This window comes from Eretmochelys imbricata, chromosome 25, assembly GCF_965152235.1.
Source record: "Eretmochelys imbricata isolate rEreImb1 chromosome 25, rEreImb1.hap1, whole genome shotgun sequence".
Lineage (NCBI taxonomy): Eukaryota > Metazoa > Chordata > Testudines > Cheloniidae > Eretmochelys > Eretmochelys imbricata.
Genome location: NC_135596.1, coordinates 5,455,357 through 5,483,236, shown reverse-complemented (window position 1 = coordinate 5,483,236; position 27,880 = coordinate 5,455,357). Strand labels below are relative to the sequence as shown.

Below are 27,880 nucleotides of genomic sequence, written 5' to 3'. Positions count from 1 at the left end.
CCCTTCAGGTCCAGGTGGAACTCGGAGCAGTTGAATTTGGGTTAGCTCCCAGAGCGTTCATTGGAGGTAGTATATGAGAAACGTATTGCTCCTTAGCAGATGGCCAGTTAACCCTGCTGGTTACAGTTATTGGCTTCAGTTTTCAAAGGAGGTACTAGTGATTGTGGAGGCCAAGGGGTCTCTAGTTTGAAGGGGCAGGTTTCCAGAGGATGGGTGCTCAACATTTCCTGAAAACCAGGCCCCTTTACCATCTCTCCAGCATGGCACGCGGAATTCCGAGTCGCTTTGGAAAACTCTATTGAAGCACAGACACGGTGCTCCAGGATGAGTCAGGCCCAAAGAGATGGTAGTCTCACTACACGGGATCATTCTGCTTAACTGCTGGGCCAGGCACAGAGTTGCTCTCTGGTACTGGAGCCAAACTGGACGGCAACCCCCTCTTTTGCCTTTAAACAAAATAATAATAAATTCTGAGCCAGCCCAGCGGCAAGGTGGGGCGAATGTGCTTGCGGCTCTGTAAACAGCATGCCCCTGTTGTCGGAGAAACTGCTCTCTTCTTCCCACCCCAGCTAAGGGAGAGTAGGATGGAATTTACTAGGAATAATATAACCTGTTCTGTTCTGCGTCCCTGGAGGAAAGATGGAGGGTTATGTAATCCTTAGCAAAGTGCAGCAGCCCCTGAATTGCAGTGGCAAGGGACCAGTGGAACATAAATGGCTAGAAGTCACGTGTGGGAGCGCACACCCTCTTCTCTTCCAGTGCAGGCTGCTAAAGCGAATTTAGCTTCACTATTTCATAGAGAATTATTTCCCTGGTCTAGGGGTGAGGGAGTGTCTGCTGTCTCTTCTCTGCCCTACCTCCTCTTCCCTCCTTTCCCCCCTTAATTTTTTTTAGACCTCCATGAGGTCTAAAACCCTCTTTCTCCAGGAGAGAGAAATATGCACCTCTACACAGAATTAAGTATGTGGCCAGTGAGGCTTTGCCCTCCTAATGGGCAGCTGATCAAAGAAGTTTTCTCGTCTGAGGTCGTCTGCAAACATTCAGCAAAAGAGCCTGCTCCATGTTATCACTGGACCCTGTGCAAAGTAAATAGGTTCATAAACATCTTATTAAAATAAAGTACTTTAATCTTAATTCCATAACTGCTTTGAAAACTTGGAATGGTCAGTGGCTGAAATAGTTGAGGGTGGCTGAAGCAGGGGAAGCGCTGCCAAAGGCAGCATGAGATGCAAACACATCAGTGAGTTAAAGAGCGAACTAGAAAAGTTAGTGGAAAGCATGGAAGCCAGGGGATGTTGCCTACTCCTTTGATGGCAAGGGAGATGGGTTGGAGGTAGGCTGGTCTTTCTTCTAACTAGCAGGTCTGGCCATGAATGGCCCCTCAGGTGTGTCCTGTGGTCATGCTGTTGTACATTAGCACATGGTCGTCCTGAGTTTTTTGCCCTTGTGAAGTAGCAGCTCTGGAAAACAGCAAAGTCTGCTGCAGCTCTTATTCTCTCTGTGCCGCTGTGCGTTCGCCACCCACACTCTCCTTTCTTTCCTTTGGGCCCGAGGAGCCGCATTCTTTCCTGTGCTGCTCTGAGTAATAAGTCAGGGTGGATGTGACCGTGTCTGGCGGCTGGCTGCATAGTTTGGATGGCACAATAAGGAATGGGTCCCGAGGCAGAGAGTCTGTGTCTAATTACCCCATGTGCAAGAATCACCCTGAAAATAGGCCTGGGGCCTGTGCACTTAAAGCCTGCTGCCATTGAAGTCTGTAGGAACTTTCCCATCCACTTCAGCAGGAGAAGGATCAGGGCCTGACTGAATAGTGCTGAGTGTGATACAACTGGCAGCTGCTCGGAAGGGTTCAGTTGCATCAAAATCCATTCGGTAAAAGTACAGCTAAAATCCTGTTGCTTGTGTGCCAGATATCCCGCTCTGTATCCGACACCTTTCGCCTCTCACAAGCCACCTTAAAATTGCTTCTTGGATACACCAAACTCTGTATGACCTATGACAAATCGTGTCAGTTTGCCACTTGCTTGGTTTAAAAGATGGAGGAGTTACTAAGTGAAATTCTTCTGTTGTGCAAAAGATCTGAATAGGTGCTCACAATGGTTCCTTCTGGCCTTTGGATCCATATATCAATGACACTGCCGCTGCTGCGTTTTCCCAACAAAGGGAGTAAAAACTTGTAATCTGGGTCAACGAGAGATTCTGCTCACCACATGCGCACCAGAGCGGAGACACACGTGTGTTGATCCAGCATTTGCTCTGCCTCCCTGAGACACTAGCCAGCCCCTACCTTTTGCTTTTTGACCCAAGTCCCATTTCTTAACCATCCATGTGCCCTTGTCTAGTAGAGATCTCAGATCACATACATACATACAACTTGAAGCATTGTCTGGCTTTGTCTCTGAGTCCTGTGGAAACTGGCTTCAGTGCTCCTAGAATAGTAGTTTGTTTGAAGATTCTGTTGCAGTCAAAAGTATGGTGGCTGGCAACTATTCTAAGTGTATAAATTTACAGTCTGGTCACTGCTCTGTTTAATATTAGTCTGCAAGGTTGCCTGAAGTCCCTCACTGGTTTATGCATTTGAACAAGAATAACAGGGTGGGAGAACCAAAACACCCTGAGAATCCCAGTGCTGGTGAATTTAATGTGGTTTCTTGGCAAGCTCCCTCCTTTTACTCTCGGTGCTAGCAATTTTAAACACAGGAAATGATCTCACCTGTAGGTCCCAGAGGTCTGACTCTCTAGCTGACAGAGGCAAAGGCTGGGGGGGAGGAGAGACCTGGCTATGATTTACTGTTTCCTGTGGGTCTGCGTGTGGATTCTGTCAGGTCCTCCCAAGCGCAGAGGATTTTGGAGGCTCGTCGGCTGCTTTACATATTTTGAAGGCAGGCTTAGAGGGCTCTTATCTCTGTGCATGGTGACTTTCAGCAAGCTGGGGATGCTAGTTCGGGGGGGGGGGGGCAGCTGATGGGTTGGTGACTTGAGTTGAACGGCCGTCTGCCTGCTCTCTGGAGGACAACAGACAGCGTTAGCTGATGGAACATCTCTATTTCCAGCTCCCCCTCTTCTCCCCTCTCCCGTAACCCCAACTAACATACTCTTAGATGTCTTTAGAAAAAGCTGTTTGAAAGCCTCCTTATTATTTAACGCCGAAACGAAAGATTTCCAGGGCTTTTCTTTCTTTCCTAGAAACATCCTCTCAAAATGAGCGGCTTGAATTTTATGTATCTGTTGTCTCCAGGCTTTAAAAAAAAAAAAAAAAGTGTGTGCGCGTGTGTCCACACTCCCCACACACACCAGATCTGCCTCACACATCCAGGGAGCGCTGATGTGTCGAGGCGGTTGCATGAGTGAATTGCATTGCGGTGGGTGTGGAGGACCTCGGAGCGTTAATGAGTAATCGGACTGAAATTTGACTCCCTTGAAATAGAGCTGGGGGCGGGGTGGGGAGAGTTCAAAGCCAGGAATGGGGGGTGCCTATGTGCCTATGGGAGGAGGCAGGGGGGGTGTTCCAGCGGTCTGGGAAACAGCAGGGTGCAAACGTTGGACACCTTTGGAATCCTGCGTCGGCTTCCTGCCTGGGTGAGGATATTTCTTACCGTTTTTTTATTCTCGCTCAGGATTTATTAAATATGTTAAACCTCCTTTCCCCACCCCCACCCCTTCTTCTTCTCCTCCAGTGCTGCACAGCTGCCTGGAGACTGGCCAGGTGCCAGGGGCTGGCAGATGGTGCAGGGCTATTAGATGTGCTTCATTCGATTCCCTGTCCCAGCTCCCGCTATTTAATCAAATTATAGGAAAAGTCAATTTACTGGATTCTTATTCTTTGTAGCCTGTTCCATTCCCCATCTCTCCCCACCTCCCTGCCACAAACACGCGCAATCCACCCACCCACACACACACTTTTTTTCATGCATTCCACTTCAAGGTTTGTCTCTGTGTTGAAATGAGGAGATTCTTGGATACACACAAAAGCAAAGGGCTTTTAGGTTGTTTTTTTTTAAGAGGGCGTGGGGGCCAGTTGTCAGCATCTGTCAGTTCTCTCCCTTCCCCCTCCCCTCTGTGGTTTTTTTATGAGTTTATGATCTAAATTTGTGCTATCAGGTCAATAAAGACTCCATCTGAACTTGGCGATCTGTTGAAACAGAAGGTCACAAGTTACATTCTCTGCCGTCTTTCTCCTCCAATCACCCAGAGAACACTGCAGTTTGGTGATTGCTGCTTCTGGGTACAAAGCAGCAGGAGACACACGGGGGACCCCTATAGGAGTGAGGGGAGCAATAGGGACTTTTACAGCTCTCCCTTAATTCAGTCATCACCTTCAGATTAGCCCAAAGAGTTGTGGAACATGTTAAAACGGTGGGGTGGGGGTCGTAAATCTGCTGTGTGAGCTGACAAAGAGCTAGTGGATGGTGGTGGGGGTTTTTGTTTTTAAAGATACACTGGTGTGTAGTATTGGAAGACAACCGACTTTGGAGCATGGTCAGGGGGTTTGCTCACTAAGAAGAGAAAGCGAAGGGGCAAGGGTATATGAGAGAGAGAGAACAAGGGATTTTTAAAGCCTCTTTGGAGGACATGGTTCTGAGGTTTTTCTGTTTTTTTTTAAAGATGGAGTGTAAACATTGTCCGGAGCCTTGTGAAATTCATTGCATCACTCCATCCAGGCATGCGCTGGACACACTGGGTATCAGTGATTGTTGTTTGTCTCAGCTGTGGGTGCTCTTCTTTAGATGGTGCATTTTGATGCCTTCGTCTCTGGGATGGCTAGTCTGAGAAACAGGAACTGAAGGTGCAAAGGGATGAATTTATTTTAGCAAGAGTAATTACCGATGCTTTTCAGAGCACATTTTTTGCTGTCTCCCTGTTAAAACCCATTTTCTCAGTGGTTTGGGCAATTGTAAAAATAGAGCCATTCTTCTACTCTTCCTCATTGGCACTTTGTACTTGCGCCAATAAAAATGTTAGAAGTTGCAGACTGGGGGGAGGGGGGATCTCGGGGGGAAATAGACCCTTGCCACATCCCTGCTGGCTTCCCTTACAAACAGAAATGCTTTTCCAGTCATTTGATGAACTGAGAATGCCCGGAAAAGTTACTGCAACCCCCGGTCCCTGCTTTCATATGTATTTAAAAAGAAAATAGTTTCAGAATGAATCAATAGTGATGAAAATAGGTCCTGGGAAGGTTTTCGCATCAGTTTAAATGGCATTTCGGTTTATTTGCATATCCAGTGTGCGTTTGTTCAACACATTTGAACATCAGCACACGAGACATTTGTCTTCAGCGGGCTTTCTAGCATCCATTTGGTCAATAACCCTTTCTTTGCTACCTGCCTCTATTCTCAAAGTGCTACGGAACACATGACATGCACATAGCTCCACTGCAGTGTTGCTGTAGCCATCTACAGAAGCAGGCCTCTGCAAGTGTCCTTCATTTTGAGGGACAACGCTCCTTTGAGTCCCTTAGTTGCGCTGAATAAACGGAATAGGTGTTGGTTCCACCTCTTTTGTTGTTGGAAATCCTTTACTGCAGAAGTAAAGGTTCATGGGGCTGACCAAGAGTTATTTGCCCTAAAGGAAGGAATCCCGCAGCATTCTAGATTCCGTGCAGGCATCATTGTGTGCGTTCGGTCTCCTTCGTTTGGAGTCTGTCATGCAGTGGGCCATGTAGGCTCCTGTTCCCAAGAGCCTGGCCTATGTGGAGAGGATGATGCTTTTCAGTAAACTAAGCCAGGGCTTGCAGGTGTCCCGACCTGGGCTGCGTCACACATGCTGAGCGGCAGGTTTTCATGCCGCTCAAACCCAGCACTGTACCTGTGCTGCTGGGCTGAGCAGCTGGCCTGCAGTGGGGTGTGTCAGTAGAGGGTTTGAATGGAATTTGGAGGTGACTTCTGTCAAGGGCTGCCAGGGGGTGAAGAGCCTCACTGATGAAGACCTTGGCGTCTGCCTCAGTTTCCCAATCAGTCAAACGGGGATAATGAATACTTGCCTCCTTTGCAAAGCACTCTCAGCTCTCCAGATGAAAGACACTACGGAAGAGCTGGGTATAGGTGACAGTGAAGCCTTTTTGGTAAGGAAAAGCAGATACAGGAGCAAATGGGTCCAGAATACTTGCCTCCCATTTCCCTCTGAATCTGACTGGGGACTGGGGTTTAACATCCAGATATAATCCTTGTGGTTACCCATAAAAAGCCATAACAACAGAAAAGGGAACTAAAGAGGAAAGCTGGAACTTCTCGCGCTGGCCTGTTCCGTCACACACGGGGCATGAAAGATCAAAAATGTAGGGCACGTTTCTGCTTTCACTTCTTCTCCACCCCCTCCCGAGTGTTGGCAGCTGCGCGTCAGTTGGATTTATTCGATGAAAGATTGATTGACCGGGTGGAAAGGGTTGGTTAGGTGATCTCCAGCCCACATATGAGACGTGATGAGGGATGCAGGAGGCCAAGTTTAGTGTGACAGTGGGGAGAGGCACCAGGGAGAAGGGGACAGAGTTAAGGTTGGTGCCCATCTTAGCTGTGAGGATTTCCTGAATAACTTAGTGTATCGCTTTTCAGCTTTAACTTTGGCTGAACTTCTTCCTTTTTCTTTTTTTTTTTCCCTTTTCTTTTTGCTGTGGGAATTGGCTACATTATTAGCCACAATAAATAGGTTAAAGGCTATCTGGTGGGGGAAGGTAGCCTGTCAGGAAAAGGCAGAGGGACGAGGGAGAAGAGAATCTAGAAGGCACGAAAGCTATTTGAATGGGCAGGCCCCTCTCCCTACCTCATCCCCCTTCCGGCCCTTTGCAGGTGTATCCATCCAACTCAGGTGATGACTACAGCAGGGATCCAGCTGGATATGCCCCCTCGAAACCTCCCAGCACTGTGTATCCTGGAGCCTTCTACATGCCAGGTCAGTAGTTAATGCTGGTGACCCCAGCTTCACAGCAGCTGCCCCCTATCCTGTTACTTCCAAAGTAGTGACAGAGGGGATTTCCTAGCAGCGTGTGATGCAGTGTGTGTGGGTGGTGGTGGGGCAGGCATGCATAAAGCTCACTTGTAAATACGTACACCCAGTAATGCCATAATCACCGCCATTACATCGGATCCCAGGCTTATGGCTGGTTGTAGCCTCCTGACCTACAACCTTGTCTTGCAGCGCACCTGAGCCCTGAGGCTGTCCTGCAGATTGTAAGCTTTGCAGGGCAGAGACCTTCCTAGCGACCTGCGTGGTCCATTAATGCGGTCCCTAAATGCTGTCACGCTACAAATAATTTACTGCACAACTCCTGTGTCCGCACAGAGTGCGTGCCATCAGCATTACTCAGCTAGTCTCCCGTTTCCCCCCTCTGCCTCATGGGATTCTTGCCCTGCTGATGTTTCTTGTGTGTTGCAATTTTATATCCCCAGAGTTGACATGGTTGCTTGCCTTGCAGATGGACTTCATAACTCGCCAGATCTGTGGAGTTCGTCCGGCACCATGAGCCAGTCGAGCTATGGAGCCATGCTGGGAGGCTCCTCAGCTCCTCTCACACAGTCCAGTGGCTTTAATAGTTTACATCAGCACGAACGGATGGTAATGTGTCTCCGGTGATGCCATAGCGTTGAGCAGAGTGTGAATGTTTAGGTGGCACCATGTAGTTGTCAGAGTAGCAGCCGTGTTAGTCTGTATTCGCAAAAAGAAAAGGAGGACTTGTGGCACCTTAGAGACTAACAAATTTATTTGAGCCTAAGCTTTCATGAGGTACAGCTCACTTCATCGGATGCAAAGCTTAGGCTCAAATAAATTTATTAGTCTCTAAGGTGCCACAAGTACTCCTTTTCTTTTCATGGAGTTGTAGGAGCACAGGGCAGAGTGCCAGACTCTTGGGGTCTCTTCCCAGCTCAGCCACTGACTCACTTCCCTGATTTGGGTCTCAGTTTGCCTGGCCTGTTAAATGGGAATAATGATTCTCACCTTCCATGGAGCAATTTGGCAAGACTTTTGTAGTCTGACAAAGGGTATGTCTGTGCAGTGTTGCTGTAAAATACTCTTTCAACCGGCGCTAGCAAGGAGCGGACTTTGGTGTTGAGTGAGATCCCAGGCTTCTGTCCCTTTGTAAACATACTGATGGCTTGTTCTTTGGCAGCGCTCTTTGAAATAGCAAGATGCTCTTATGCCGCTGTTCTGAAAATACGGGTCATCGGCCTTGTAAATGTCTCTGCGAGGCCCCTCACCACCGCATCCAGGCCCTGGCAAACATTAATGTAGTTTGTCAGTGACCGGGAAGAGTTACCCCTGTTCTGTAGCTGGGGGCACTTGGGCATAGACATGGAAAGTGTCTTCCCCTCCCCAGCTAAAGCAGAGCACTTCGGGTTTATCCTGCTGTAGGGGTGTTCACTCGATTGTCAAAATGTAACCTGCCCAGTGCTAGCTTGGTGATCAATTTAGATCTGCTCTGAGAATTATTTTGGGAGCGATCGAGGCCTGGGTGGTACAGGAGGGCAGACTGTACTGGACAGAGATCAAACTGGTACCCTCTGGCCTTAAAATCTGAGACTGTCTAAAATTAGGTGTTTACTTGGCCCTCATTGCAATAGTGTCTCACGATCTTCAGGATATTTATCTTCTCAACCCCACATGTGATGCAGGGAGACTAAGTGACTTCCCCAAGGTCCTAGATTTCCTGACTCCCACTCCTGGTGCCTTAGCTACCAGACTGCCCATCCTCCCTCAGGGCGAAGGCATGGATGCTGCAGGATCAGCTGTAGAAATGAGAGCCTGCATTCCAAGCCGTGGCTGCCGTTTTCTGAAGTGGGGGAGTGCAGTGGTTCCCGCTGGGGGTGGGGGGGTGTCTGTGAGGTGCGTGGGCAGGTTGCCTATTCTGAAATGAACCCATCTGCTTCTTGGCCTTCCAATTTCTCAAACATCCCCCTTTTCCTGCCTCTCTCCAGGCCCCGCCCTTCTCCCCCCAATTCAAAAAAATTTGCAACAATGAATTTCAGAATCTGGAAACTTTCCACCAGCTCCATAGCTGGTTGTGATAAGGGGTTGCGGGGAGGGAGAATTCATGAAAACGTCCACAATTTTTGCTGATTTTGGAGGGTGTTTTCTACGCGCGCGCTCTCTCTCTCTCTGAACACGCTCTCTCTGACTCAGCTGCAGTTGGGGACTTTCCCCACCACTAGAGCAGCAGCAGAATCCCCCTCAGTGGCAGTAACATGACAGTGTCCTAAGTTCCCTGTAAGCCACACAACAAACTATCAAGGGCCGCGCAGGCAGGGAGAGGCGCCCTTCCCCTGGCCCAGCCCCGCTGGAGCTGCCATGGCTGGGGAGAGGCACCTCTTACTTGGCCCCGAGCTGCTGGGAGGAGTCCTCTCTCCCCACTGCAGCCCCGGGGCAGCCTGCACCCCCCACTCCAAAGCCTTCACTTCTAGCCAGAGCCCTCACCCCCTGCACCCAACTCTCTGCCCCAGCCCCAAGACCCCTCCTGCGCCCTGAATACCTCATTCCCAGAGTCCTCATCCCCCTCACACTCCAACCCTCTGCCCCAGCTCTGAGCCCCCTCCCACACCTCAATCCCCTCATCCCTGGCCCCACCCCAGAGCCTTCACCAATATCCAGAGCCCTCATCCCCCTGCACTTCAACCCTCTGCCCCAGCCCTGAGCCCCCCCGAACTCCTCGGCCCCACCACACATCCCCTACATATTGGTGCACATAAAAAAATTCATTCCGATGTATAAAATTCGAGGGAGTCCTGGTGACGTCCACCGTCTCCAGCCGCTGGAAGGCAGTGCAGTCAGGTCAGAGATTTGGTCCATCAGAGGGCACAGTTGATCCACACTCACTAACCGCTACGTTGCACCTTGGCGTGGGTGCTACCTAAATCCTGATGTGCTGTGGACCGTCCCAGGGGATGTCTCATGCCTCTTCCCCTTTCTCTTTTCTAGAACTACCCGATGCATTCAGGAGAAGTTAATGGCGGACTTTCCTCTGTGTCTGGCTTTCCCTCTGCCTCCACCCCTTATGGCGTGCCCAGTCACACGCCGCCGATCAGTGGGACAGACAACATGATGGGTATGTACACGGTTTGGCAAGTCTTGGGCAGAGGCCACTGACATTTCCATCCTCCCACTGCATGCAGGTTAATCCAGGAAAGGTAAATGTCTAATGCATACGGAGGTGTGGGTTAAAGCCACTGTCCGGGACGTTCGAGAATAATGCTTGCACTCTGTCCGTCTGCATGACGCACCCCCCCACCCCCCGCAGCCTCTGTGCCCAGAGGTTTAAGTTGCTTGTTGCTTTCGATCCATGCGTGCGTGTTCACACCCAGCTCATGGGTCCCAGAGGGAAACTGGAATCTGTGCAGTCGCTTCTCGGAGGCGCGACCACTGAGCGAGTGGCAGAAAGGAGTTAAACCTGAGGCAGGTGGGGAAGGTGCAGGGGGAGATCTTCATCCAAATCAGGAATAAAAATGTTCGTGCTGCATTCAAATGCCACTTTAAACCCCTGAGTGCTTTAATCTCTAACCCTGCTGAACCTGTTACAAAACCTGTTACTGAAATTAACTTCACGATCCCTGGGAGCTGAGAATCTTGACCTTGGTCTTTTTTTTGTTCTGTAGCGAAACCCTTGTTTGGGGAGAGGAAGGGAACGGGACTAGGACTGTGGGGGCTTGGAAGGTGCCCTGTTACAGTAGGGTTTGCTGTGTGGGAGATGTTGACTGGCGCAGTGCCTTTGACCTGGGATCTCGTGCTAACATCCCTGCAGCTCCAGGATGGCAGCCACAGCGGATATTGCCTGCTCCCTGCTGCTCAGAGCGAGACTCTCAGGCCAGTGGCAACCAAGGGAGGTGTGGAATAAAGTGGGTCTTTTTAAAACTCTGAATAAGAAACTTTATCCTGCCTTCAGCTGCTGCCACCTTCCCCTCCCAGGCTCAATAGGAGAGACTGCTTGCAGACACCAAACTACAAGGGTCAGCTTTTCTTTTTAAGCGCCCCTGGGTTTTTCCAAAAGTGACCTGTTCTGATTTGAGCTCTTCTGGCATGCGCACTCCAGCCAGGACTGGAGGGGTAAGGGCTGTGTTCTCTCTCTCTCCCTGCAGGCAACAGAGGAACCACTGCTGGGAGCTCAGGAGATGCGCTTGGGAAAGCATTAGCTTCAGTAAGTGTTTCTTGCTCTGGAGTCTTCCTCCCAACGCCCTTCCAAGTCAGCAAGCATTGGAGTGGGGTTGTTGACTTGACCATCTTGCTCCCTGCCCTGGAAAGGAGAATTAAGCGTCCCTGTGGCTTAGTGGTTCAGGTGCTTGGAGCCATGCAGCTCTCCAGTTGGGCTTGTTAACTGGCAAGGAAAAGAGGAAGGATGGCCTAGCAGATCAGGCCATATATGTCCTTGAGAAGTCCCGTAGTGTCTGCCTGTTCCCCAGCTGTAAAATGGAGATGATGCTCTTTCCTTCCCCAAAAGAAGAAATAAAAGATTTAGCTGCTTGACACTATGGGAATTGGGGCCATAGATACAAAGAGGAGGTGCCTCATGGTCACTCCTGTATTTACCCTCACCACCCAACTGTGAAGTAGGGCACAGCGAGAGAGCTGGGGCTCAGGGTACGTTAAGTGACTTGCTTATGGGCAGAGATGGGAATAGAACCCAGGCCTGGCAAATCCCAGTCCAGTCCCCCTCCGCTATCCACCCTCTCCATGCCTGTTGCTGTGATACCTTGGGCACTGGGTGTAGCTGATGTGAGTGGGGCTGTTTAAAGTTCAATGGGCAGTGCTGACTCTCGACTGACGGTCCATGTCGGGCCAACCGGTTGCTTTAAGTTAGAGCTCAGGCCTCGCCTGGCGCTGCGTGCCACAGATCCACCCGGCTCGGTCCACCAGCCCCCAGTGTCACCCCACGCAGAAGCCAGCTTCGTGCAGTGCCTGCCTCCACGATCACTCCTTGGGGTCTCTGCTCCCTGAGGTCAAACACCACGGAAACCTCCTCACGTTGTGAGAGCCCAGCAACTAAGGGGGCAAATGGAGGCACCTGCTGTAGGGAAGGAGCTGGGGGGGTGTGGTGGGGGAGGAACGCAGCAATAGCATAGATACCAAGGTTAATTCTGGCCAGCAGAGCGCTTGGGGTTGGGACCGAGGAAGCATGCTTGCTGTGTAGATGGAGGGCTGGGGCAATTGGCAAGGGTGACGTAAAGAGACTTGGAAGTCCGTGGGGAAGTGCTGTAGGCAGCTGTGGTACATGCGGGCTTAGGGCAGTGAAGGGTTTGCAGCTCTACAGGGCCGGGAACGCTCTGGTTCGAAGGCATAGCTGGCTGACTGTGCTTTGTTTCTCTCTCGTTCCAGATTTATTCCCCAGATCACTCTAGCAATAACTTCTCTTCAAACCCCTCCACCCCCGTGGGCTCCCCTCAGGGGCTTGCAGGTACGTGCTCGATGCGCTGATCTCCTGAGAACTGCTTGAGCAACATTTTTACAAACCTGATCAAACCAGTTTCATTTTAAAAGGGGGTGGGGGGGAGAATATCTTTTAAAAAAAGTTTTAAAAACAATATACCCAACTCCCGTGAATTGCTTGGTTTGGGCGTGGAGAGACATCTTGTCTCTGGTTTTCAAAAATGGCTAGTGATTTTGGGTACCTGGCTTGAGGTGTCTGGAATGGGCCTTCTTATGCTGAGCCTTCTCCCCCATTGCAGAAATCATGCCTCTTTAAGGGGTATCCGGGTGGGCACCAAGAATCACTAGTCACTCCTGAAAACCTTGGCTTTTGTCTCCAAAGAAGTGACCTGGCAGGAAATATTCTAGCTGCCCGTGCGTCTTGCCGATGTCCAGCGATGCTGTCGCACTGAAGTATAGCTTTGCTGCTAGCTGCGTGAAATGTGCATCCTCTTTCCCTGCCGAAAGCCCTTTTGCAAGCTTCACTCATCCATGTGCCGTTTGAGCTACCCCTGTTCTCTGTGAACTGAGCGCGTGCCTGTGGGAGGGGCTCCAGGTTCAGGAGGAGGTGGCTGTTCAAACCATTTTCAGAACCTGTTTTATACTGCGATTTAAAAGAATCCTGGCAGCCTGCTGCAGGTGCCTCCTTCTGCAGAAGACCGAAGCTCCTAGTTCCTGCAACTGGGAGCCCAACCTGGATCGTTCTTGGGTCTGTCACTGGAAATATCTCAAGGCATAAAGATGCCAGAGACCTCTGTGCTCCATTCTGTCCGACAGAGGGAGAGTAGTACAAACCTGCACTCGTTTTCATATGGCATGACCGGCAAGGCTGAACTGGGGGCATCGAATTGTTAGATCCCTCCATCTCGCCACTCTGGTAACAGCTGGGGGTTATGCAGGTTCCTGGAGGCTGCCCTTCTGCTGTGTCTAAATCCAAAAGCAGGCACACATGCAGGTGTACCCACAGCATGAATGCCTGTATGAAAACACTGAAGGGCAAAGGATCTGCAATGGATGTTGATAAAAGCAAAAAACTTGGCTTTCTGAGAGAGAGGATTTACAATAGGGGCTAAAGCACTGATATTAAAATATAACACTACTGGGGTAAGGGGGAACTAAGGAAAGAACCTATTTTTGTGTGTGTGTCTGTCTGTCTGTCTGTCTCTCTCTCTCTCTCTGTATGTGTTATATCTTTCCCAGATTTGATGCTTTGCTTGACATTGGGGTGAGGATTGTTAGCTTATTTCTCTCCACAACCCTTGAGTTTCCCACAAAAATGATTCCTGCCCCATAACCCTCTTTGGCCCAACAGACGCAGGTACATTTACACAGGTGGCCTGCCTCCTGCGGGGCTTTCCGCTGTTCGTAGTGTTCTAGCCCCATCTAGCGTTGCATTTGAGGGCTGCATTTGAAATTTATCCAACGTGCGGTTTGTTCCAGGCACTTCCCAGTGGCCCCGAGCGGGCGGACAGGGTGCCTTGTCTCCTAGCTATGAAGGGACTCTCCACACGTTAGTAAGTATCGCGTTGATCATTTCTACTCGGTTTTCTCTCTCTCCCCTCCCCCGCAGTGAGCAGTGATTAATGAAATAACACATTTACTGCTGGTTGGTTGGAAATGTGTTGGGGGAGTACAAAGGAGAGAACCAGTGAACCCAACCCCATGGCACCCGTTGTTTTTCTGAACAGTGGTGCACCACTGGATTACCCATCAGATCTAGCCTGCGGGCCCACTGTGTACTGGAGTGCTTAACATTGGAGAAAAGCTTTCAGTTGCAAACATAACGTCATCGGCATTGGCGGCAAGCCACATCGCCCAGACTAGTGTCCTGCTTGACACAGCTCAGCACCGGGTGCTTAAGAGAAAAGTGCAAGAAAACACACCCTGAACACTGATACAATAATCTACCTGAGGTGGGAAGCTTTCTCCCCAACCTCCAGTAGATAACAGAAGTGTGAGGATTTACAGCCTTTATATTTTTTTATCCTTTCTGATACGACTCCTAGATGTTCCTTTTATCCATATAACGGCTTAATCCCTTCTTGGAATCCCTCACTGCATTGTGTCGGGGAGTTTCACAGGCTAATCATGCCCACTTTAAAGTTCCCTCCCCATGCAACAACACTTAAGGGCCCCACAGCTTGCTTGCAGAGTTTGAGCACAGGGAGCGTTATGGAGGTAGGAACCCTTCTCGAGTAGCCTTGTGGTGCTTGTCTGTTTTTGCAGCTAGTGGCTCTGTTGAGGCACAGAGGCGATGGCCAGAAGCTAGGCAAGCAGTGTTCTTAAATGTTAATGGAATCTTTATTTCTCTCCACCACCCTCCCCGCCCCTCAAAGCAAAACAAAATGGAAGACAGATTGGATGAAGCCATCCACGTGCTGAGGAACCACGCAGTGGGCCAGACGGCTGCCATGCCAGCCAACCACGGAGATATGCACAGCCTGCTGGGATCGGCCCCTGGTCACAGCGCCTCAGTGGGCGGGCTCAGCCAGGCCTTCCCCACTTCAGTTATGCCTCTAGGGAACAGGCATTCGAGTCTGGTGAGTCAGGACACTGGTGGTGGTGGCTGCGGTAACGCTAGATGCCAGGGCCTTGTGCTGGGAGCTGTACGAACACGTAGCCCAGAGACAGTCCCTGCCAGAGAGCTTACAATCCAAGGCCCCGTCTACACGCAGACTTGTACTGGTTTAATGCAAACCACTGTGTGGATACCCCGATTTTGGTTTAATTCAGTTTAGCTTTAATCCTGTTGCCCAATCAACTGAAGCCGAATCAAAATAAACCACAGGCTTAAACTGAAATTAGTGTGTTTGTGCAGGGGGTTGTGCTGGTTGGTTTCAGTGTGTACCTTGAGTAGAACTGATGCAGTTCTCCATGTAGACAAGCCCTGAATGTAGGACTCCAGACCACAGCTGGATCCAGCAGTCAGCCTGGGGGAACCCAGGTTGTCCATGAGATGATACTGGTCACCATGAAAAGTGGAGGTCACATTGTTGTCTCCTTCTGGGTTAGGGGTGAAAGCTTGAACATGGGGATCTCCCTCTTAGAATAAGCCCTCCAAGCGGGGATAAGTGGGGAAGAGAGACAGTAGACCCTGGAACCAAGGGTGTTTCGGCAGAATCGAGAGCGCTTATAACAGGGTTTACTTGCTGAGTGACTCCTGGGCTTTGCTCGATTGTAAGCCCTTTGAGGCAGACACTGCCTCATCTTCTTGCTTACTGAATAATTAACCACATGAGAAGAGTGTGGCCTGGTGCCCTGCCTGCTCAGAGGGGCTGAACTCCAGAGTTCCCCTAGAAGAATAGCTGCAGGATGTTCTCAGCCTGTGCAGTGCAGGAGGGTCAGGCTTGATCACGGGGGTACCTCCGGTCCAAGAGACTTTGACTCTGTGAACAAGTGCTTGAGGGGGTTCTGTTCCTTGAAGGGAGAAGGATCAGGAGCTTCCTGCCGGGGTGTGAGCATGAGGAGGGGCAGGTGGAGGTGTTTCAAGCTTCCCAGGTGCTGTGTACACCCAGCTGCTCATTTAAAAATAAGGTGCATGTCAACCTTTGGATTAGAAGCTCCTCTGAGCAGGGAGCGGGTTTCTTACAGTCCCTGGGTCTGTGAAAAGGGGCTCTCGGCACTACTGCGATATCAATAATTACAAGTTCCATGTCCATGCTTTCGGAGAGGGCTGAGTTGTTCTCCAGCAAGGGCTCCTTCTCTGAGGGGGTTTGGTGGTGGTGGGGCAGTCCTTTGGAGACGCATCAGCCTGAATCATAGACTTTTGAGATGGAAAAGATCTGCTGAGGCAAGTCCAGCCCATGCCGGCGTGTCCCCTGCAGCCTGTTCTCCAGGCTTTATCTCACCTAGTGTCCCAAGCGCCGGGGCCTCCTTTGGAAGATGACACAGGCATGGTTCATGCTGCTGGGGATGCTTCCTACAATTTGGTCTAGTCTGAATTGTCTGAAGCATGAACAGGACATGCCTCTTCCCACTGAATCTGGCTTTTCTCTGAGAGGAGCTGGTATGGAAGCAACTTTAAGCTATTCCTCTCTACCTTCTGCCCACCCAGGCTTGGGGCGAGAGGGAGGGAGCCCGGATCAGGCTGGATGTTGCTGGGTGTTGGAGAAAAGGAACACGTAGGTGAGGTGTTGGTGCAGACCACGGCGCCCTCCTGGCTCCAAAGTGGTGATATTCGGCTTGAATGGTGCCTGATATCTCCTGACTCTCCTATTTGCCCTTAAAGGCTGCTCTGCTTTTTCTGCTGTAGGTGGGAGGAAGTCACCCTGAAGACGGACTGTCCAGCAACCCGAGCATGCTCCACAACCATGTTACGCTTCCATCGCAGCCCAGCTCGCTCCCCGATCTCAGCAGGCAGCAAGACACGTACAGCGGTAAGGTGGTGCCTCCCCCAAGCCTTGCCCACTTCTTTGCTGGCTGGTTGACCCTGGCCCATCGGGGGTAAGACGACCCCAAGACCTGGCTCCATGAAAAGCATAAGCCCAGTGGAGAAAACAGTGCAAGAGAGGTTCCCAGCCGCATGGCATGCGTATGGGCTAGAGCAGGGAGCGTGTGCTGTGTGTGAGCCTTTGGGCCAGCACCGCCCTGGAGGCAGGGAATACTGCAGCTCACACGTGGGCAATGTCCGGTGACTTTCCATGGTACGTTTTTCAAGGGTCTTCAGCACAGCTTCTAAACCTGCACATGCAGCCTAGGACCTGCACTCAGCTGCAAATCGCTCTTAGAGCCCTGCCTGGTTTGTAGTTGCAGTTGAGTTCTGACGCTGGAGGGTGTTTTGGGCAGGGTGGGCATTACACTCTGCTGTGTCCCCAGAAGCTTGTCTTAGGATACGTGGACAGTACCAGCGAGGGGTGTGATTTCCCCTGCTCATGCACACATTCTCGCACCATCTGCCATCAAGACAGTGCACGTGTAAATAGCTGCAGAAGCCTGGGCAGTGGTGACAGAGACCCAGCTGATTGCATACCCGCTGGTTCTGCTGCGCACGGTGCTGCAGCTGGGCTATTTATACTTGCAGGAGCTCACCGAGAGCTGGCACTAGTGTGTGTCGCGGGGGATCGGACTGCTAGCGCATGGTGTAGACGTAGCCATTTGAGATAAAGCCTGGCCTTGGCAAACCCACCCACCCTCTGTTCCGTGCACCGTCAGTGCTGAGTGCAGAACGAGTCTGTCGGTGGCGTCTGTGCCTTGACTGATGTTCACCTCGTGGCCCGGCTGCTTACGGCGAGCTGTGTGGATGGAGGCGTTGAGAAACGTGCAGTCTTGGGAACTTCGCCTGCGAGGAGAGGTCTAAATCCCAGCTGGGCCAGCTCCAGCCCTCTCTTCTTCTCAGGCTGATTGACTGAGTTCTATGCAGTTTTTGGAGTGAGGGTCTCTCAGATGAGAGCGTAACTGGCAAGGCCCTGCCTCCTCTGCATGGGTCCAGACATAGCACTTTAGTAGCACTTTATCCTGGGGTTGGTGCAACCCCCAGCATCCTCTCTCAGTAGCTGGTTGCCTACCCTTCTCACCAAAGATGGTGGTTTGCACGGCTGTGTGTGTTTAGGATATGAAGGATCCTGTGCAAATATACTAGAATTATCCAGCCTATTCATAAGTGTCAGAGGAGACAGAGATGTGTCTGGAGCCCGTCACCTTAGCCGCAGTTGCAGCGAGGAGCTTTCCCTCTGACCTATCCTGCCCCAATCGGATCTCGATCAAATGGCCATGTGCTGCTTTGATGCCATTGCAGGCTTGACGGGGCTGGGCAGAGCCAGTGTCTCCTCGGGAACCAGTGAAATAAAGCGGGAAGAGAAGGAGGATGAGGAGAACACGTCGGTGGCCGATAACTCAGAAGAGGAGAAGAAGGAAATGAAGCCGTCACGGAACAGAACAAGGTGCTCTTTGAACAGGTCTCTCCCTTCATTTATTCTGTTACTGGAGGGGGTGGTGTTGGGACAGGAGGGAAGGCTGGGGTGGGGAGGGGGAGGCTGTGTGTGTGTGTGTCCTGTTGACCTCCCTGCTGATAAGAACATGCTCGCTGGCTGGATCCAGGGATGCTGTGCCAGGGCCCTGCCAAGCCTCAGGCCCCTGCGCGGAGACCAGCACTGCCCCAAGCTACCCCTGCTTCCCGTGGGGGAGGAGTCTGAGGCCACCTCTTAGGATTTACGACACTTTGGGAGGAGGAATGGCAGTGCTGGGCCCATCCTCCTGCGTCTTCTCCAGCCCTGGTAATGCCCCACCTGCCCACCTTTGCAGGAATTCCTAGTGAGCAAGAAACAGGCCAAGCACTGGAGATCAAAGCAGGCTGCAGCCCAGCTGCCTGGGTGGTCTTGGACATTAGTCAGGGCTGTGCTGGAAACGGCCGACTGCTCAGCTGACCTCAGACAGACCCATCGCTAGTTTGTCCACAGCAGGTGGTGAAACCTGAGTGGTCTCTTCACTACACACGTCTGGGCTATATGGATTCTCTGTCGTGCAGCCAGTTATGTGGGAATAGCCCGACTGAATCAGACCGGGGCCCATCTAACCTGGTATCCTGTCTCCAACACTGGCCAGCTCCAGCTGCTTCAGAGAGCCCAGCAATGGGCAGTACTGTGATAACCTGCCTGGAGGGGAAATTCCCTCCCCACCTCTGTCAGTCAGTGGCTGGTTCACACCCTGAAGCCTTCCCCAAACTCTGTATTTTTAATCTTTGCTCTGCACGCTGACATTACCTGTGTGTGTCCGTTCCTGTTTCTGGCTATGCTTAGATCGTGTGACAGTGAGTTCCAGGGGTTAATTGCACTGCTCTGTTCTGTTCCTGGGAACCATTCCCATTTATTGGTTTTAAATGGCATCCTTTCTGTGTAATGGAGTCCAAGGGCAAATGGGAGCACGGGGATGCTGTGTGCCAGGACTGGAAAGGTTCTAATGCTGGCAGGAGACGCAGGGCGCTGCTCCCGCTCTGTAGCAGCGGGGCTGGGGTGGGGTTCCTGGACACATTCCCTTCAGCGCGGAGGTAATCATGTTGCTGCAGATGTGTTTTGTTGTGAGTTGACCAGTGCTGAGCGTGCACACGAATGTCCCTGTCTCATTCTTATTTCAAACCATTAGTCAAGATGAGGATGAGGAGGACGATCTTCTTCCCCCAGAGCAAAAAGCCGAGAGGGAGAAAGAGAGGAGGGTCGCCAATAATGCCCGTGAGCGTCTGCGGGTCCGTGACATCAACGAGGCCTTTAAAGAGCTCGGACGCATGTGCCAACTCCACCTTAACAGCGAAAAACCGCAGACCAAACTGCTAATCCTACACCAGGCCGTATCAGTCATACTGAACCTGGAGCAACAAGTTAGAGGTCAGTGAGGCTCCCAGAGTGGTGATATTTTACGTATCTGATCGGCACGGGGCTGTCTGTCTGTCTCCCCTGTGCCGTGGTGCTGCGCTGTTCTCCTTCCCACAGTGCCACCTTGGGCTCTCAAGGCCCTTTAAAGTGTCTCTTTTTAATTTATTTATTTAATTTTGTTTTCTCTTTTGCATCCCTGCTGTGCTCTCGGGTTTTGTTTTTAAAGCCATTGCACGTGCTGCATGTTGTTCGTTTGGATGCACAGGGGTAGCTTCCCTTCGTGGAAATCCGTGTGCAACTCTTAGCACTGCCCTAATGTCTCTAGGGCGCTGCCCTAGCTTATAACAGAGTGAGGTTTCCCTGCCGCTGGGCCATAAAGAAAGGCATGCATGAGAATGAAAAAACAGAAGGTGACAGTGTATCCAGGGGCTGCTTCCTTCCCAAGGGCAGCAGTACTGTGCCCGTCTTTTCTCCCTCTTTGCAGCAGCTATAGGAAATTCCCTTCCTCCTCCTCTCCCCCCCCCTCAATCCCAGAGTGGGGATTTCTGCTCTCCTCCGGTTGATGCTGTAATAGGCAGCTCGGCTAGGTAGCTGCTGATGCACTGGGGGGGAGCTGGGAGGAATTGCAGGCAGGGTTAGGTGCAGCTGTGTCTGGGAGGAGGTGTGAGGCACTCCAGTGGGAGGCACTGGTGTTCAGAGTTGTGAGCGGAGAGGCAGAACTGGCCAGTGGGTGGAGAGCTCAGAGGAGGGGCAAGCCCTCCATACTTGGACGTCTTGCGTCTCCGAGCCTGCTGTCTGTGAGCAGTTGGATTCTAACTGTCTGTGGGTCTGACGGTCCTGGGGAGCTCTCTGCCATTAGCAGCACCTCTTTAACCGACTCTAGTGGGGAGACAGAGACTGGTTTGGTCCTGAAGCCATTCTCCCTGCCAGGGCAGGAGAGCTTTACCGGCCTGTCTAGTTCAGCTTATGCCTACTGTAGGGGTTTCCCCCAGGGATGATTTTCCCAGGCTAAGTGGATCTCTGGGTGCAGTCACTCCAGCCAGAGGGGAAGCTGTCGGGTTTTTTTTATTATTATTATTGTTTTATTTCCTGCTCTGAGTAGCAAGGGGTTTTTGCTGCTTTGTCTGTAATACTTGCCGTGCATGCTCCCTACTAACTTCCACCCCCAGTCGCCATTGTTGCAGAAGCGTCTGTGGCCAGTTAACCCCTTTCCTTCCTGCAGAGCCTGTGGTCCTATGAATCCATGGTTTGTGCCTGGCTCCTCTCCCCCCTGCTGGCCTCTGCTGTTTCACTGTGACGCTGTTGGAGTCCTTTTGTGCCTCTCTTCAGTTTGTAATTTTTTGCCTTTCATAACGTGTATTTTTTCCTGTCTCCCTTCCCCCCCACCCTTCCTTTTATTATTTTTTTTTGTTCTGTTCTTTCCAATCTCCTACAGACAGTCCCCAGCCGTGACCTCTCGGTGGTCCCACTCTCTACCTTGTACTTGCTGCTTGCTGATCGAGACGGCGGGTGGGGAGGGCGGGCGGGAGAGAGTTGGCACCGTGTTCACTTTGGTCTCCTCACGCTTGTCCTTTTTTAAAGCCTTTCTCAGAGGTGGAAGCCCCCGCCTCCTCCATTGCCAGCGAATACCCATGCAGTGAGCTAGGGCGCTGGTCCCCCAACGCCTTCGTTCTCTGGGCTGCGTCCCAGGAGAGAGGGGCCCCATCTCCCCTGAATGCCCTGCCATGCACTTCCCAGACCGGTCCCTTCTGAGGGATGCCATGATGGCAGGTGGCTCCGAGCCCTGCTTGTGACGGGGCCTCTGACAATAGTCAGGTTGCAGTATTTCGATGAAAAGGAATGCAGCAGTAGTTTAGAGGCAGCGTAGGTGTCACTGTGGCTAGAGCTGTGCTATGAAACGGCCGGGCAATGCAGATCTGTGCAGTGCATTGGCCTGGCCCCAGCTTAGTGGGCTCCATGAAGGGGGCTAGGTACCCAGTGCTCCGTTCCCAGTATGGGACCGAATGCAGCTTGGTCATGCTCACCTGATAGCATCCAGGAGCACTTGTCTCTAGCAAGCAGAGCGCTCGTGGGTAGAGGGGCAGGAGATGGCAGACGGATGCAGCTCTATTGAAGGCAAAATGCAGAAGGCTTTGCCCGTGTAGGAGTCCCTGCTGGGCAGGGGGCTGCTGAGCTGGACACTGGTGATAGGTATGACTGCGAGGCTCTCTGTGAGCGGCGAGAGTCGTTACTAGGTTCTGCCTAGCGTCAAGGAGATGCTCGTGTCTTTAGCCGGCTGAGAATCCAGGTGACAAGTATTCTCCAAGGCCCTGGCACTCTCCCAGCAGTGGATTTCCTGGCACACTGATCCTGAAAGCCTGGTTCATGAGGCTGGAGGGTCTGAATGAGCCGGGATAGTCAGGAGTGGGACTAAGCACTGGTCCCGTCTGTTCAGTCCCCGTGCACCGCCGTACGCAGCTGCTACCCTCTCCTGGCTGATGGGCTAATCCCGTCCGGCTCCTCTGGGGCTGAAGGCAAAAGCCAGACTCCAGTTTGAGGCCTTGACCCCAGGACAGACTTCAGGCAGTTGTTCTTTCCTGTGAGAATTTTGCTCTGGGGGAGAAGATCGTCCCTGCATCCAAGGGGGGGAGGCAGAGGGGAAAGGCGCTGCAGATGAAACCAAGCTCTTCAGGTGCTGCCAGCATGTCTCTGCGTTGCAGGCCACCCCCCCCCAGGCCAAGACCTGTCGGCTTCTTGCTCTGTCAGGACGCTGCCAGAGTAGCAAAAACAATGAGATGCCCCATGGAGCCTCCTCACTCAGCTTGCAAGGGGCGAGGACTCCATGAGCTCATGACCCTGGTTTTAAAGTAGTCAGTCGCTCCTTAACACTGACTTAAATTCTCAAATTTCCAAGCCGTCTGCCTGATTCAGTGGGTAGAGCAAGATCTGGGTTTGGTTCCTGCCTCTGCCACTAACCATGGCAAGGTAATTCCTTCTGTGTGCCCCCATTTCCCCACCTGTAAGATGGGTGTCGGACTGACCGACCAATCAGGGCTGCGATATCTAGTTGAAAATTTTCCATCAAAGCTGCTTTTGACGGAAGATTGAGCTTTCGACTAGACTAAACTTTTCACGCTATCCACTGAAAACTGAGGTTTCTTCGGAAAAACGGAAAAGCAAAACGTTTTTTAGCTGAAAACCCAAAACTTCTGGTTTTCGACTGAAAATGTCCACGCGCAGTCAGCGTCTTCCCCGTGCGAGGAACGCCCCGTGCGCGGACTCGCCCGGAGGAGGAGCGCGGGGTGAGCACGCGAACCTGAAGGCCCCTAAGGCCGTGTCGCGTCTCCTGTCGGCCCCCGCGCCGGCCCGCTAGACCTGCGCAGAGAGGTTGGCCTGGTGCTGGCAGCACCTTAGCTTGGCTCTCTGAGACAAGGAACCCGCACGCCGGGGTTCCTGTGAAAATTGGGGGAGTTCCTTTCTCGGTTGTCAATTGGCTCCCGCAATGCGAGGTTGACTGAGCTTTTTGCAGTGGACCCTAGTGTCGCTACCAGCACGGCAACTGACCGGCCCCCGTCGCTTACACCCTCCCTGACTAATCCCTGTGGTGCTGTGAACCCAGCAGTACAGACGAGGCCCTGTCACTGGAGGACAAAGATCTGAGGGACCGGGAGAGGAGAATGGCCAATAACGCCAGGGAAAGGGTGCGTGTACGGGACATTAACGAGGCCTTTAAAGAGCTGGGACGCATGTGTCAGATGCACTTAAAAACGGACAAAGCACAGACCAAACTGATCATCCTACAGCAAGCGGTGCAGGTCATTCTGGGCTTGGAGCAGCAAGTACGAGGTATGGTAACAGGTGACAGATGCATTTTTGGGACCTTTCTCTTCCCATCCGTTTCTGTGTGCCTGTCTCTGGATATGTATTTATAACGGAAGCTTTTGTTGCAACTTCGAATGTTTGCCATTCCAGTGGGGAGCTGCAGTGGAAAGCACTTAGGCTGAGATTTCCAAGGCCTCATCTATGGGATCTGAACACGCAATATATGGAAATGAGGCATCCGGAGTCCACGTGGAGGCTTAGGAAAACTCAATCTTAAATGTCTTCAGCCCACCATCTCTGACCGTCTTTTTTTTAAACCAGTGTGCATTAAATTGGCCCGATATTCCTGCAGGGGAAAGAAGTTTTGCTCTGGCAGGGGGTCCAGTGAGGTAACTGCTGCTGTTACGTGGAGCAGAAGGGTACAAAAGAGCTTGCACTGGGGTTACTTCCTTGTGCGTTCCACTGCTTCTCTCTTGGGACTCCGGGGTTTTTTTTTCGGATGCTGTTGCTCCATGATGCTGTGGCATGAATTGAGTTTTTTCCCCACCCTTCCCCCTTGCTCTTTTTGGCATAGAGCGCAATCTGAACCCTAAAGCAGCCTGTTTGAAGCGTCGGGAAGAGGAGAAAGTGTCCGGAGTAGTAGGAGATCCCCAGATGACACTTTCAGCTTCACACCCTGGTCTAGGAGATGGTCACAACCCTGTTGGACACATGTGAAGGTATCGTCCTCTGCCCGTCGGGTCCCAGCACTCGGCTGTGTATGTGTCTCTGAAATCTGTGCCAGGCTCAGTGCAGGTCATTATTTAACAGCTTGGCTTTCATCACTCACTGAAATTCACAGCAACCAATGGAGCAAACTAAAATGCATGATTCTGGCCCCTAAGAGCTAGCCCTTTAACTTTGTCCATCACCTCCTGTCTGAAAATACTGCAGTAAAGTTAGAGATCTCCTTTAATTTGTCTTTGTAAATGACACACATGGAAACATCTAATTCCTTCAGTTACTGACTAGGTTATTCTCTATCCCCACCCCTCCACAACACCCCTAGGGACAGTGTAATATCTAACTGAGTTCTATTTGTGTGCACAAAGAGCATCCCCGTACAAACGGTCTCTCTCTGTGTCAGGAACCTGAAGGCATGCTAAAGCCATGTGTGCTCCAAGAGCCCGTGCCCTGTTAGGAGCAGCGGAGCTGCTGTGGTGAGCAAGGCAAAGCATTTTCAGACTGTTATAGGCCTGGACGCTTCACTCAGTCCCTCCCTTCGGAAATATAATTCCCCCCACCCCCTGCTTACAGAAACGTGTCATCCCTGTATCCTCCTGCGTGTGCAGGCCATATTTAAAATCTGCTCGCTGTGACGGGGGATTTAAAAATAAAACCGTTTCTTATCCTCAGTGCAGACTCCAAGCAATGAGCTAGCACTGATGTTGCAGCAAAGCCATGTAGCACTAAGTCCTCCCTGCTGAGGTTGCAGGCAGTATAGACCCTGGAGACCACAGCACAAGCCTGGCAGCTGATGGCCCAGTGCGACTGTAATTTATTAGCTGTTAAGAGGAGCTTGAGCAGTCCTGCTCATCGCCCCGTGTGCTCCCCACCTTCCCCCGGAAGGTGCATCCTGAGTGGTGGCTGAGGCAAGTCCCTGGGGAAAAGACCAAACTGAAATTCTGATTCCATTTAACTGGGGCTGTAACAGTTTCTGGCCCGGCCCCATAGCCGTTTAAATGGTAGAAATACGTGTTGAGGGGAGGGAGAGCTCAGTGGTTTGAGCATTGGCCTGCTAAACCCAGGGTTGTGAGCTCAATCCTTGAGGGGGCCATTTAGGAATCTGGAGCAAAAATTGGGGATTGGTCCTGCTTTGAGCAGGGGGTTGGACTAGATGACCTCCTGAGGTCCCTTCCAACCCTGATATTCTAGGATTCTTTGATGTATAAAGCCTTTGCGAGTTTAGGCACACTTAATAATGTCGTTCATCCCTCCGCACGCACTCGCTCCAGATGTTGTAAAGGCAGCTTTACAGTTTATATGGCCCTGATCTTCAGCAAAGGACACAGGCATGTGCCTGGCTGTAATCACACGAAAGAGATGCTCACCCAGCCACAGACAAATCTTAATGGTGGCTCTGTATCATCAGAGCACTGGTGTGGACAGGAAGCACTGTCATTAGCTAGGTACAATGAGCAGTTCCATTCGTGGCTGTCACTCAGGTGCCGTGCTGGGTGCGGGGATAAGTGCAGGTGGAATAGGACAGCTCATGTGCCTGCTGATTCTGTTTGCAGTGCAGTTGTAGCTCTGTCTCAGAGGAGCAGCCGTTAGTCTGTAGCCGCAAAAAGAACAGGAGGACTTGTGGCACCTTAGAGACGAACCAATTTATTTGAGCATACGCTTTCCTGAGCTACAGCTCACTTCATCGGATGCGTCCAGTGGAAAATGCAGTGAGGAGATTTATATAGACACAAGCACAGTGAGAAGTTGGTCCAATAAAAGATGATATGCTCACTTGGGTTTTCCTCTTTTTTCTTTTTCTTTTTTTTTTTTTTTTACTTTTGTTTCTCTTTATTTGTAGATCCTTTTTATTCCCCGGATACAGAGATGGGTAGGAAGCAGACCCTCGGTGTGACCTGCAACCTTCTTGAACCATAAACTTTAGTACTGCTAATACTGACACAGGAGAGAGGAGCCTGGCATGCTTTACGGGGGGGCGTTCAAAAAAGAAACAAACACTTGGTCAAAAACAAAACAAAAAATTGCCTTAAGTATAAAGTGTGGAGCCGTCAATACATATCACTCAGTTAACGGGGGGAGCATCCTGTTCTCTTGGCTTGTTCTCAAGCAGCCAGCAGCAAAATTGTGCCTAAGCTTAATATTTCTTTCTTTCTTTTTTTTTTTTTTTTTTTTTTTTTTTTTTTTTTTTTTTACAAAGGACGTTAGTTACGAGGTTTTTTAGGTAGAGCAGCGTAGCAGTGGCCGCTTGGGTTTTTTTAGCTTCTTTTGCATATGTTTTGTAAGCAAAAAAAAAAAAATTTTTTTTGTATTAAAAAAAAAAGTCTTGTACCCCCTCTCCCCCCCTGCTTTTCTGCTGCTGTTTCTATAGTTGATGTTGCATCTTTAGGATCAACCAGAATATTAAAATTGTATTAAAAGAGACTGGATATAAAGAGAGAGAGAAATTCTCCGATTCGGCTCTGAAAGCCACTAAATGCGAATGTAGCCACGGGGGGGATATTGCTCCTTGCCTGGCTTGTACCTTCCATTGTAAAAACTCACATGCTGAATTTGTCATCTCTGCTTCGGCCACTTCTCATTGGGGAAAAGGCTGTTAAACGACAAAGCAAGTTACGGCAGCTTACATCAGTGGGTCTCTGGTTTCTCGCAGCCTCGGTAACCAGGAACCACCTTGGGTGGGGGTGGGGGGGTGTCTCTGCAAATTGCTTTTCATTCGCAGGGGGTCCCTGGAGATTTGGGCTCCTTCGTGGGAGGTGAGAGTGAGAAGCGAAGAGGCAAAGAGCACAGCTGTCTTCTGGAGCTTCCCCGCTAAAGCAGGACGTGTGGCTATGGTTGGCAGAAAAAACTGCCGAGAGAGAATGGACCCGGGGGAAAAGGGGAAACCGGGGTATTGGTAAGTGAAGAAGCGGCACCCCATGTACAGGAGAACCCGGGGACACCTCGTTCCCATGCAGCTGAGCAATCACCCGCCACCAGAGCCACCTCCGTGGGAGGAGAGAGATGCCGAACAAAGAGAGGAGACAGAACAAAGATGGAGAGCAGGACTGAGAACAGGCAGAACAAAGACACCAAGGAAACAAGGCAAAGAGAACAAAGAACTGAGTGTGGCACAAAAGCCAGGGTGGCTGGGCTGGAGGCTGCGGAGCCCCCCGGCATGGCATTGGCTGTGCCCCCCAGTAAACCTCAACCTAGGTTCTGGGTAGAGAACAGAGCGAGCTGGAGCATGGGCGTGTGAGACTCCCTCACAGCACCCCTGGGAAAGCAGCGATTCTCCAGCCCATCTAGACGGAGCGTCTCCGTGGGGAGGCAGCTCCTGTCACTTCGTATTTGGAACTGGCAACTTGAAAGAGCCACAGGCAGCTGCAGCAGGGTTATTCCCCCCCCCCCCCCCTTCCCTGTTTAACCTGTGTCAAAACCAGCTGCTGGCTTATCTCCAAAGCACCCTCAGAAGCGACTTTCTCAGCAGTCAGCTCTTCTGTCTGCCACTTCGCCGCTGGCCCCGGCTGGACAAAACCACTTTCCTGTGGGTGTGGATTTAGCCTTTGGAGGCAAAGGGATGCTGCTCCTTTTCCATACTGAGCACAGAGAGGAAAGCACGCAGGTTTTCCCCCTCCTAGCAAGACCTTCGTGGCATCCCGTGATGCTGGGCAGCAAAGAAACAGTCCCCC

The 27,880-nt window shown here is 51.3% G+C and overlaps 1 protein-coding gene across 10 annotated transcripts in view; it reads left to right on the top strand.

Annotated features, from left to right (window-relative positions):
* The window catches only part of TCF3 (transcription factor 3), a 121,300-nt gene extending 94,532 nt beyond the window's left edge, over window positions 1-26,768 (top strand). For 3 of the 10 annotated variants that reach the window (XM_077842030.1, XM_077842028.1, XM_077842029.1), the window contains exons 9-20: window positions 6,786-6,888; window positions 7,412-7,551; window positions 9,907-10,033; window positions 11,061-11,119; window positions 12,295-12,373; window positions 13,825-13,898; window positions 14,721-14,924; window positions 16,637-16,760; window positions 18,119-18,278; window positions 19,462-19,700; window positions 24,064-24,208; window positions 26,053-26,768. In XM_077842030.1, coding sequence (XP_077698156.1) covers window positions 6,786-6,888; window positions 7,412-7,551; window positions 9,907-10,033; window positions 11,061-11,119; window positions 12,295-12,373; window positions 13,825-13,898; window positions 14,721-14,924; window positions 16,637-16,760; window positions 18,119-18,278; window positions 19,462-19,700; window positions 24,064-24,206 — 1,452 coding nt within the window. In that variant the 3' untranslated portion in view covers window positions 24,207-24,208; window positions 26,053-26,768. Of the gene's footprint in view, window positions 1-6,785; window positions 6,889-7,411; window positions 7,552-9,906; window positions 10,034-11,060; window positions 11,120-12,294; window positions 12,374-13,824; window positions 13,899-14,720; window positions 14,925-16,636; window positions 16,761-18,118; window positions 18,279-19,461; window positions 19,701-23,286; window positions 23,514-24,063; window positions 24,209-26,052 lie in introns of all 10 variants that reach the window. The other 7 variants (XM_077842038.1, XM_077842034.1, XM_077842037.1 and 4 more) reach the window with 5 other exon arrangements.
* Window positions 26,769-27,880: the final 1,112 nt, after the last annotated feature.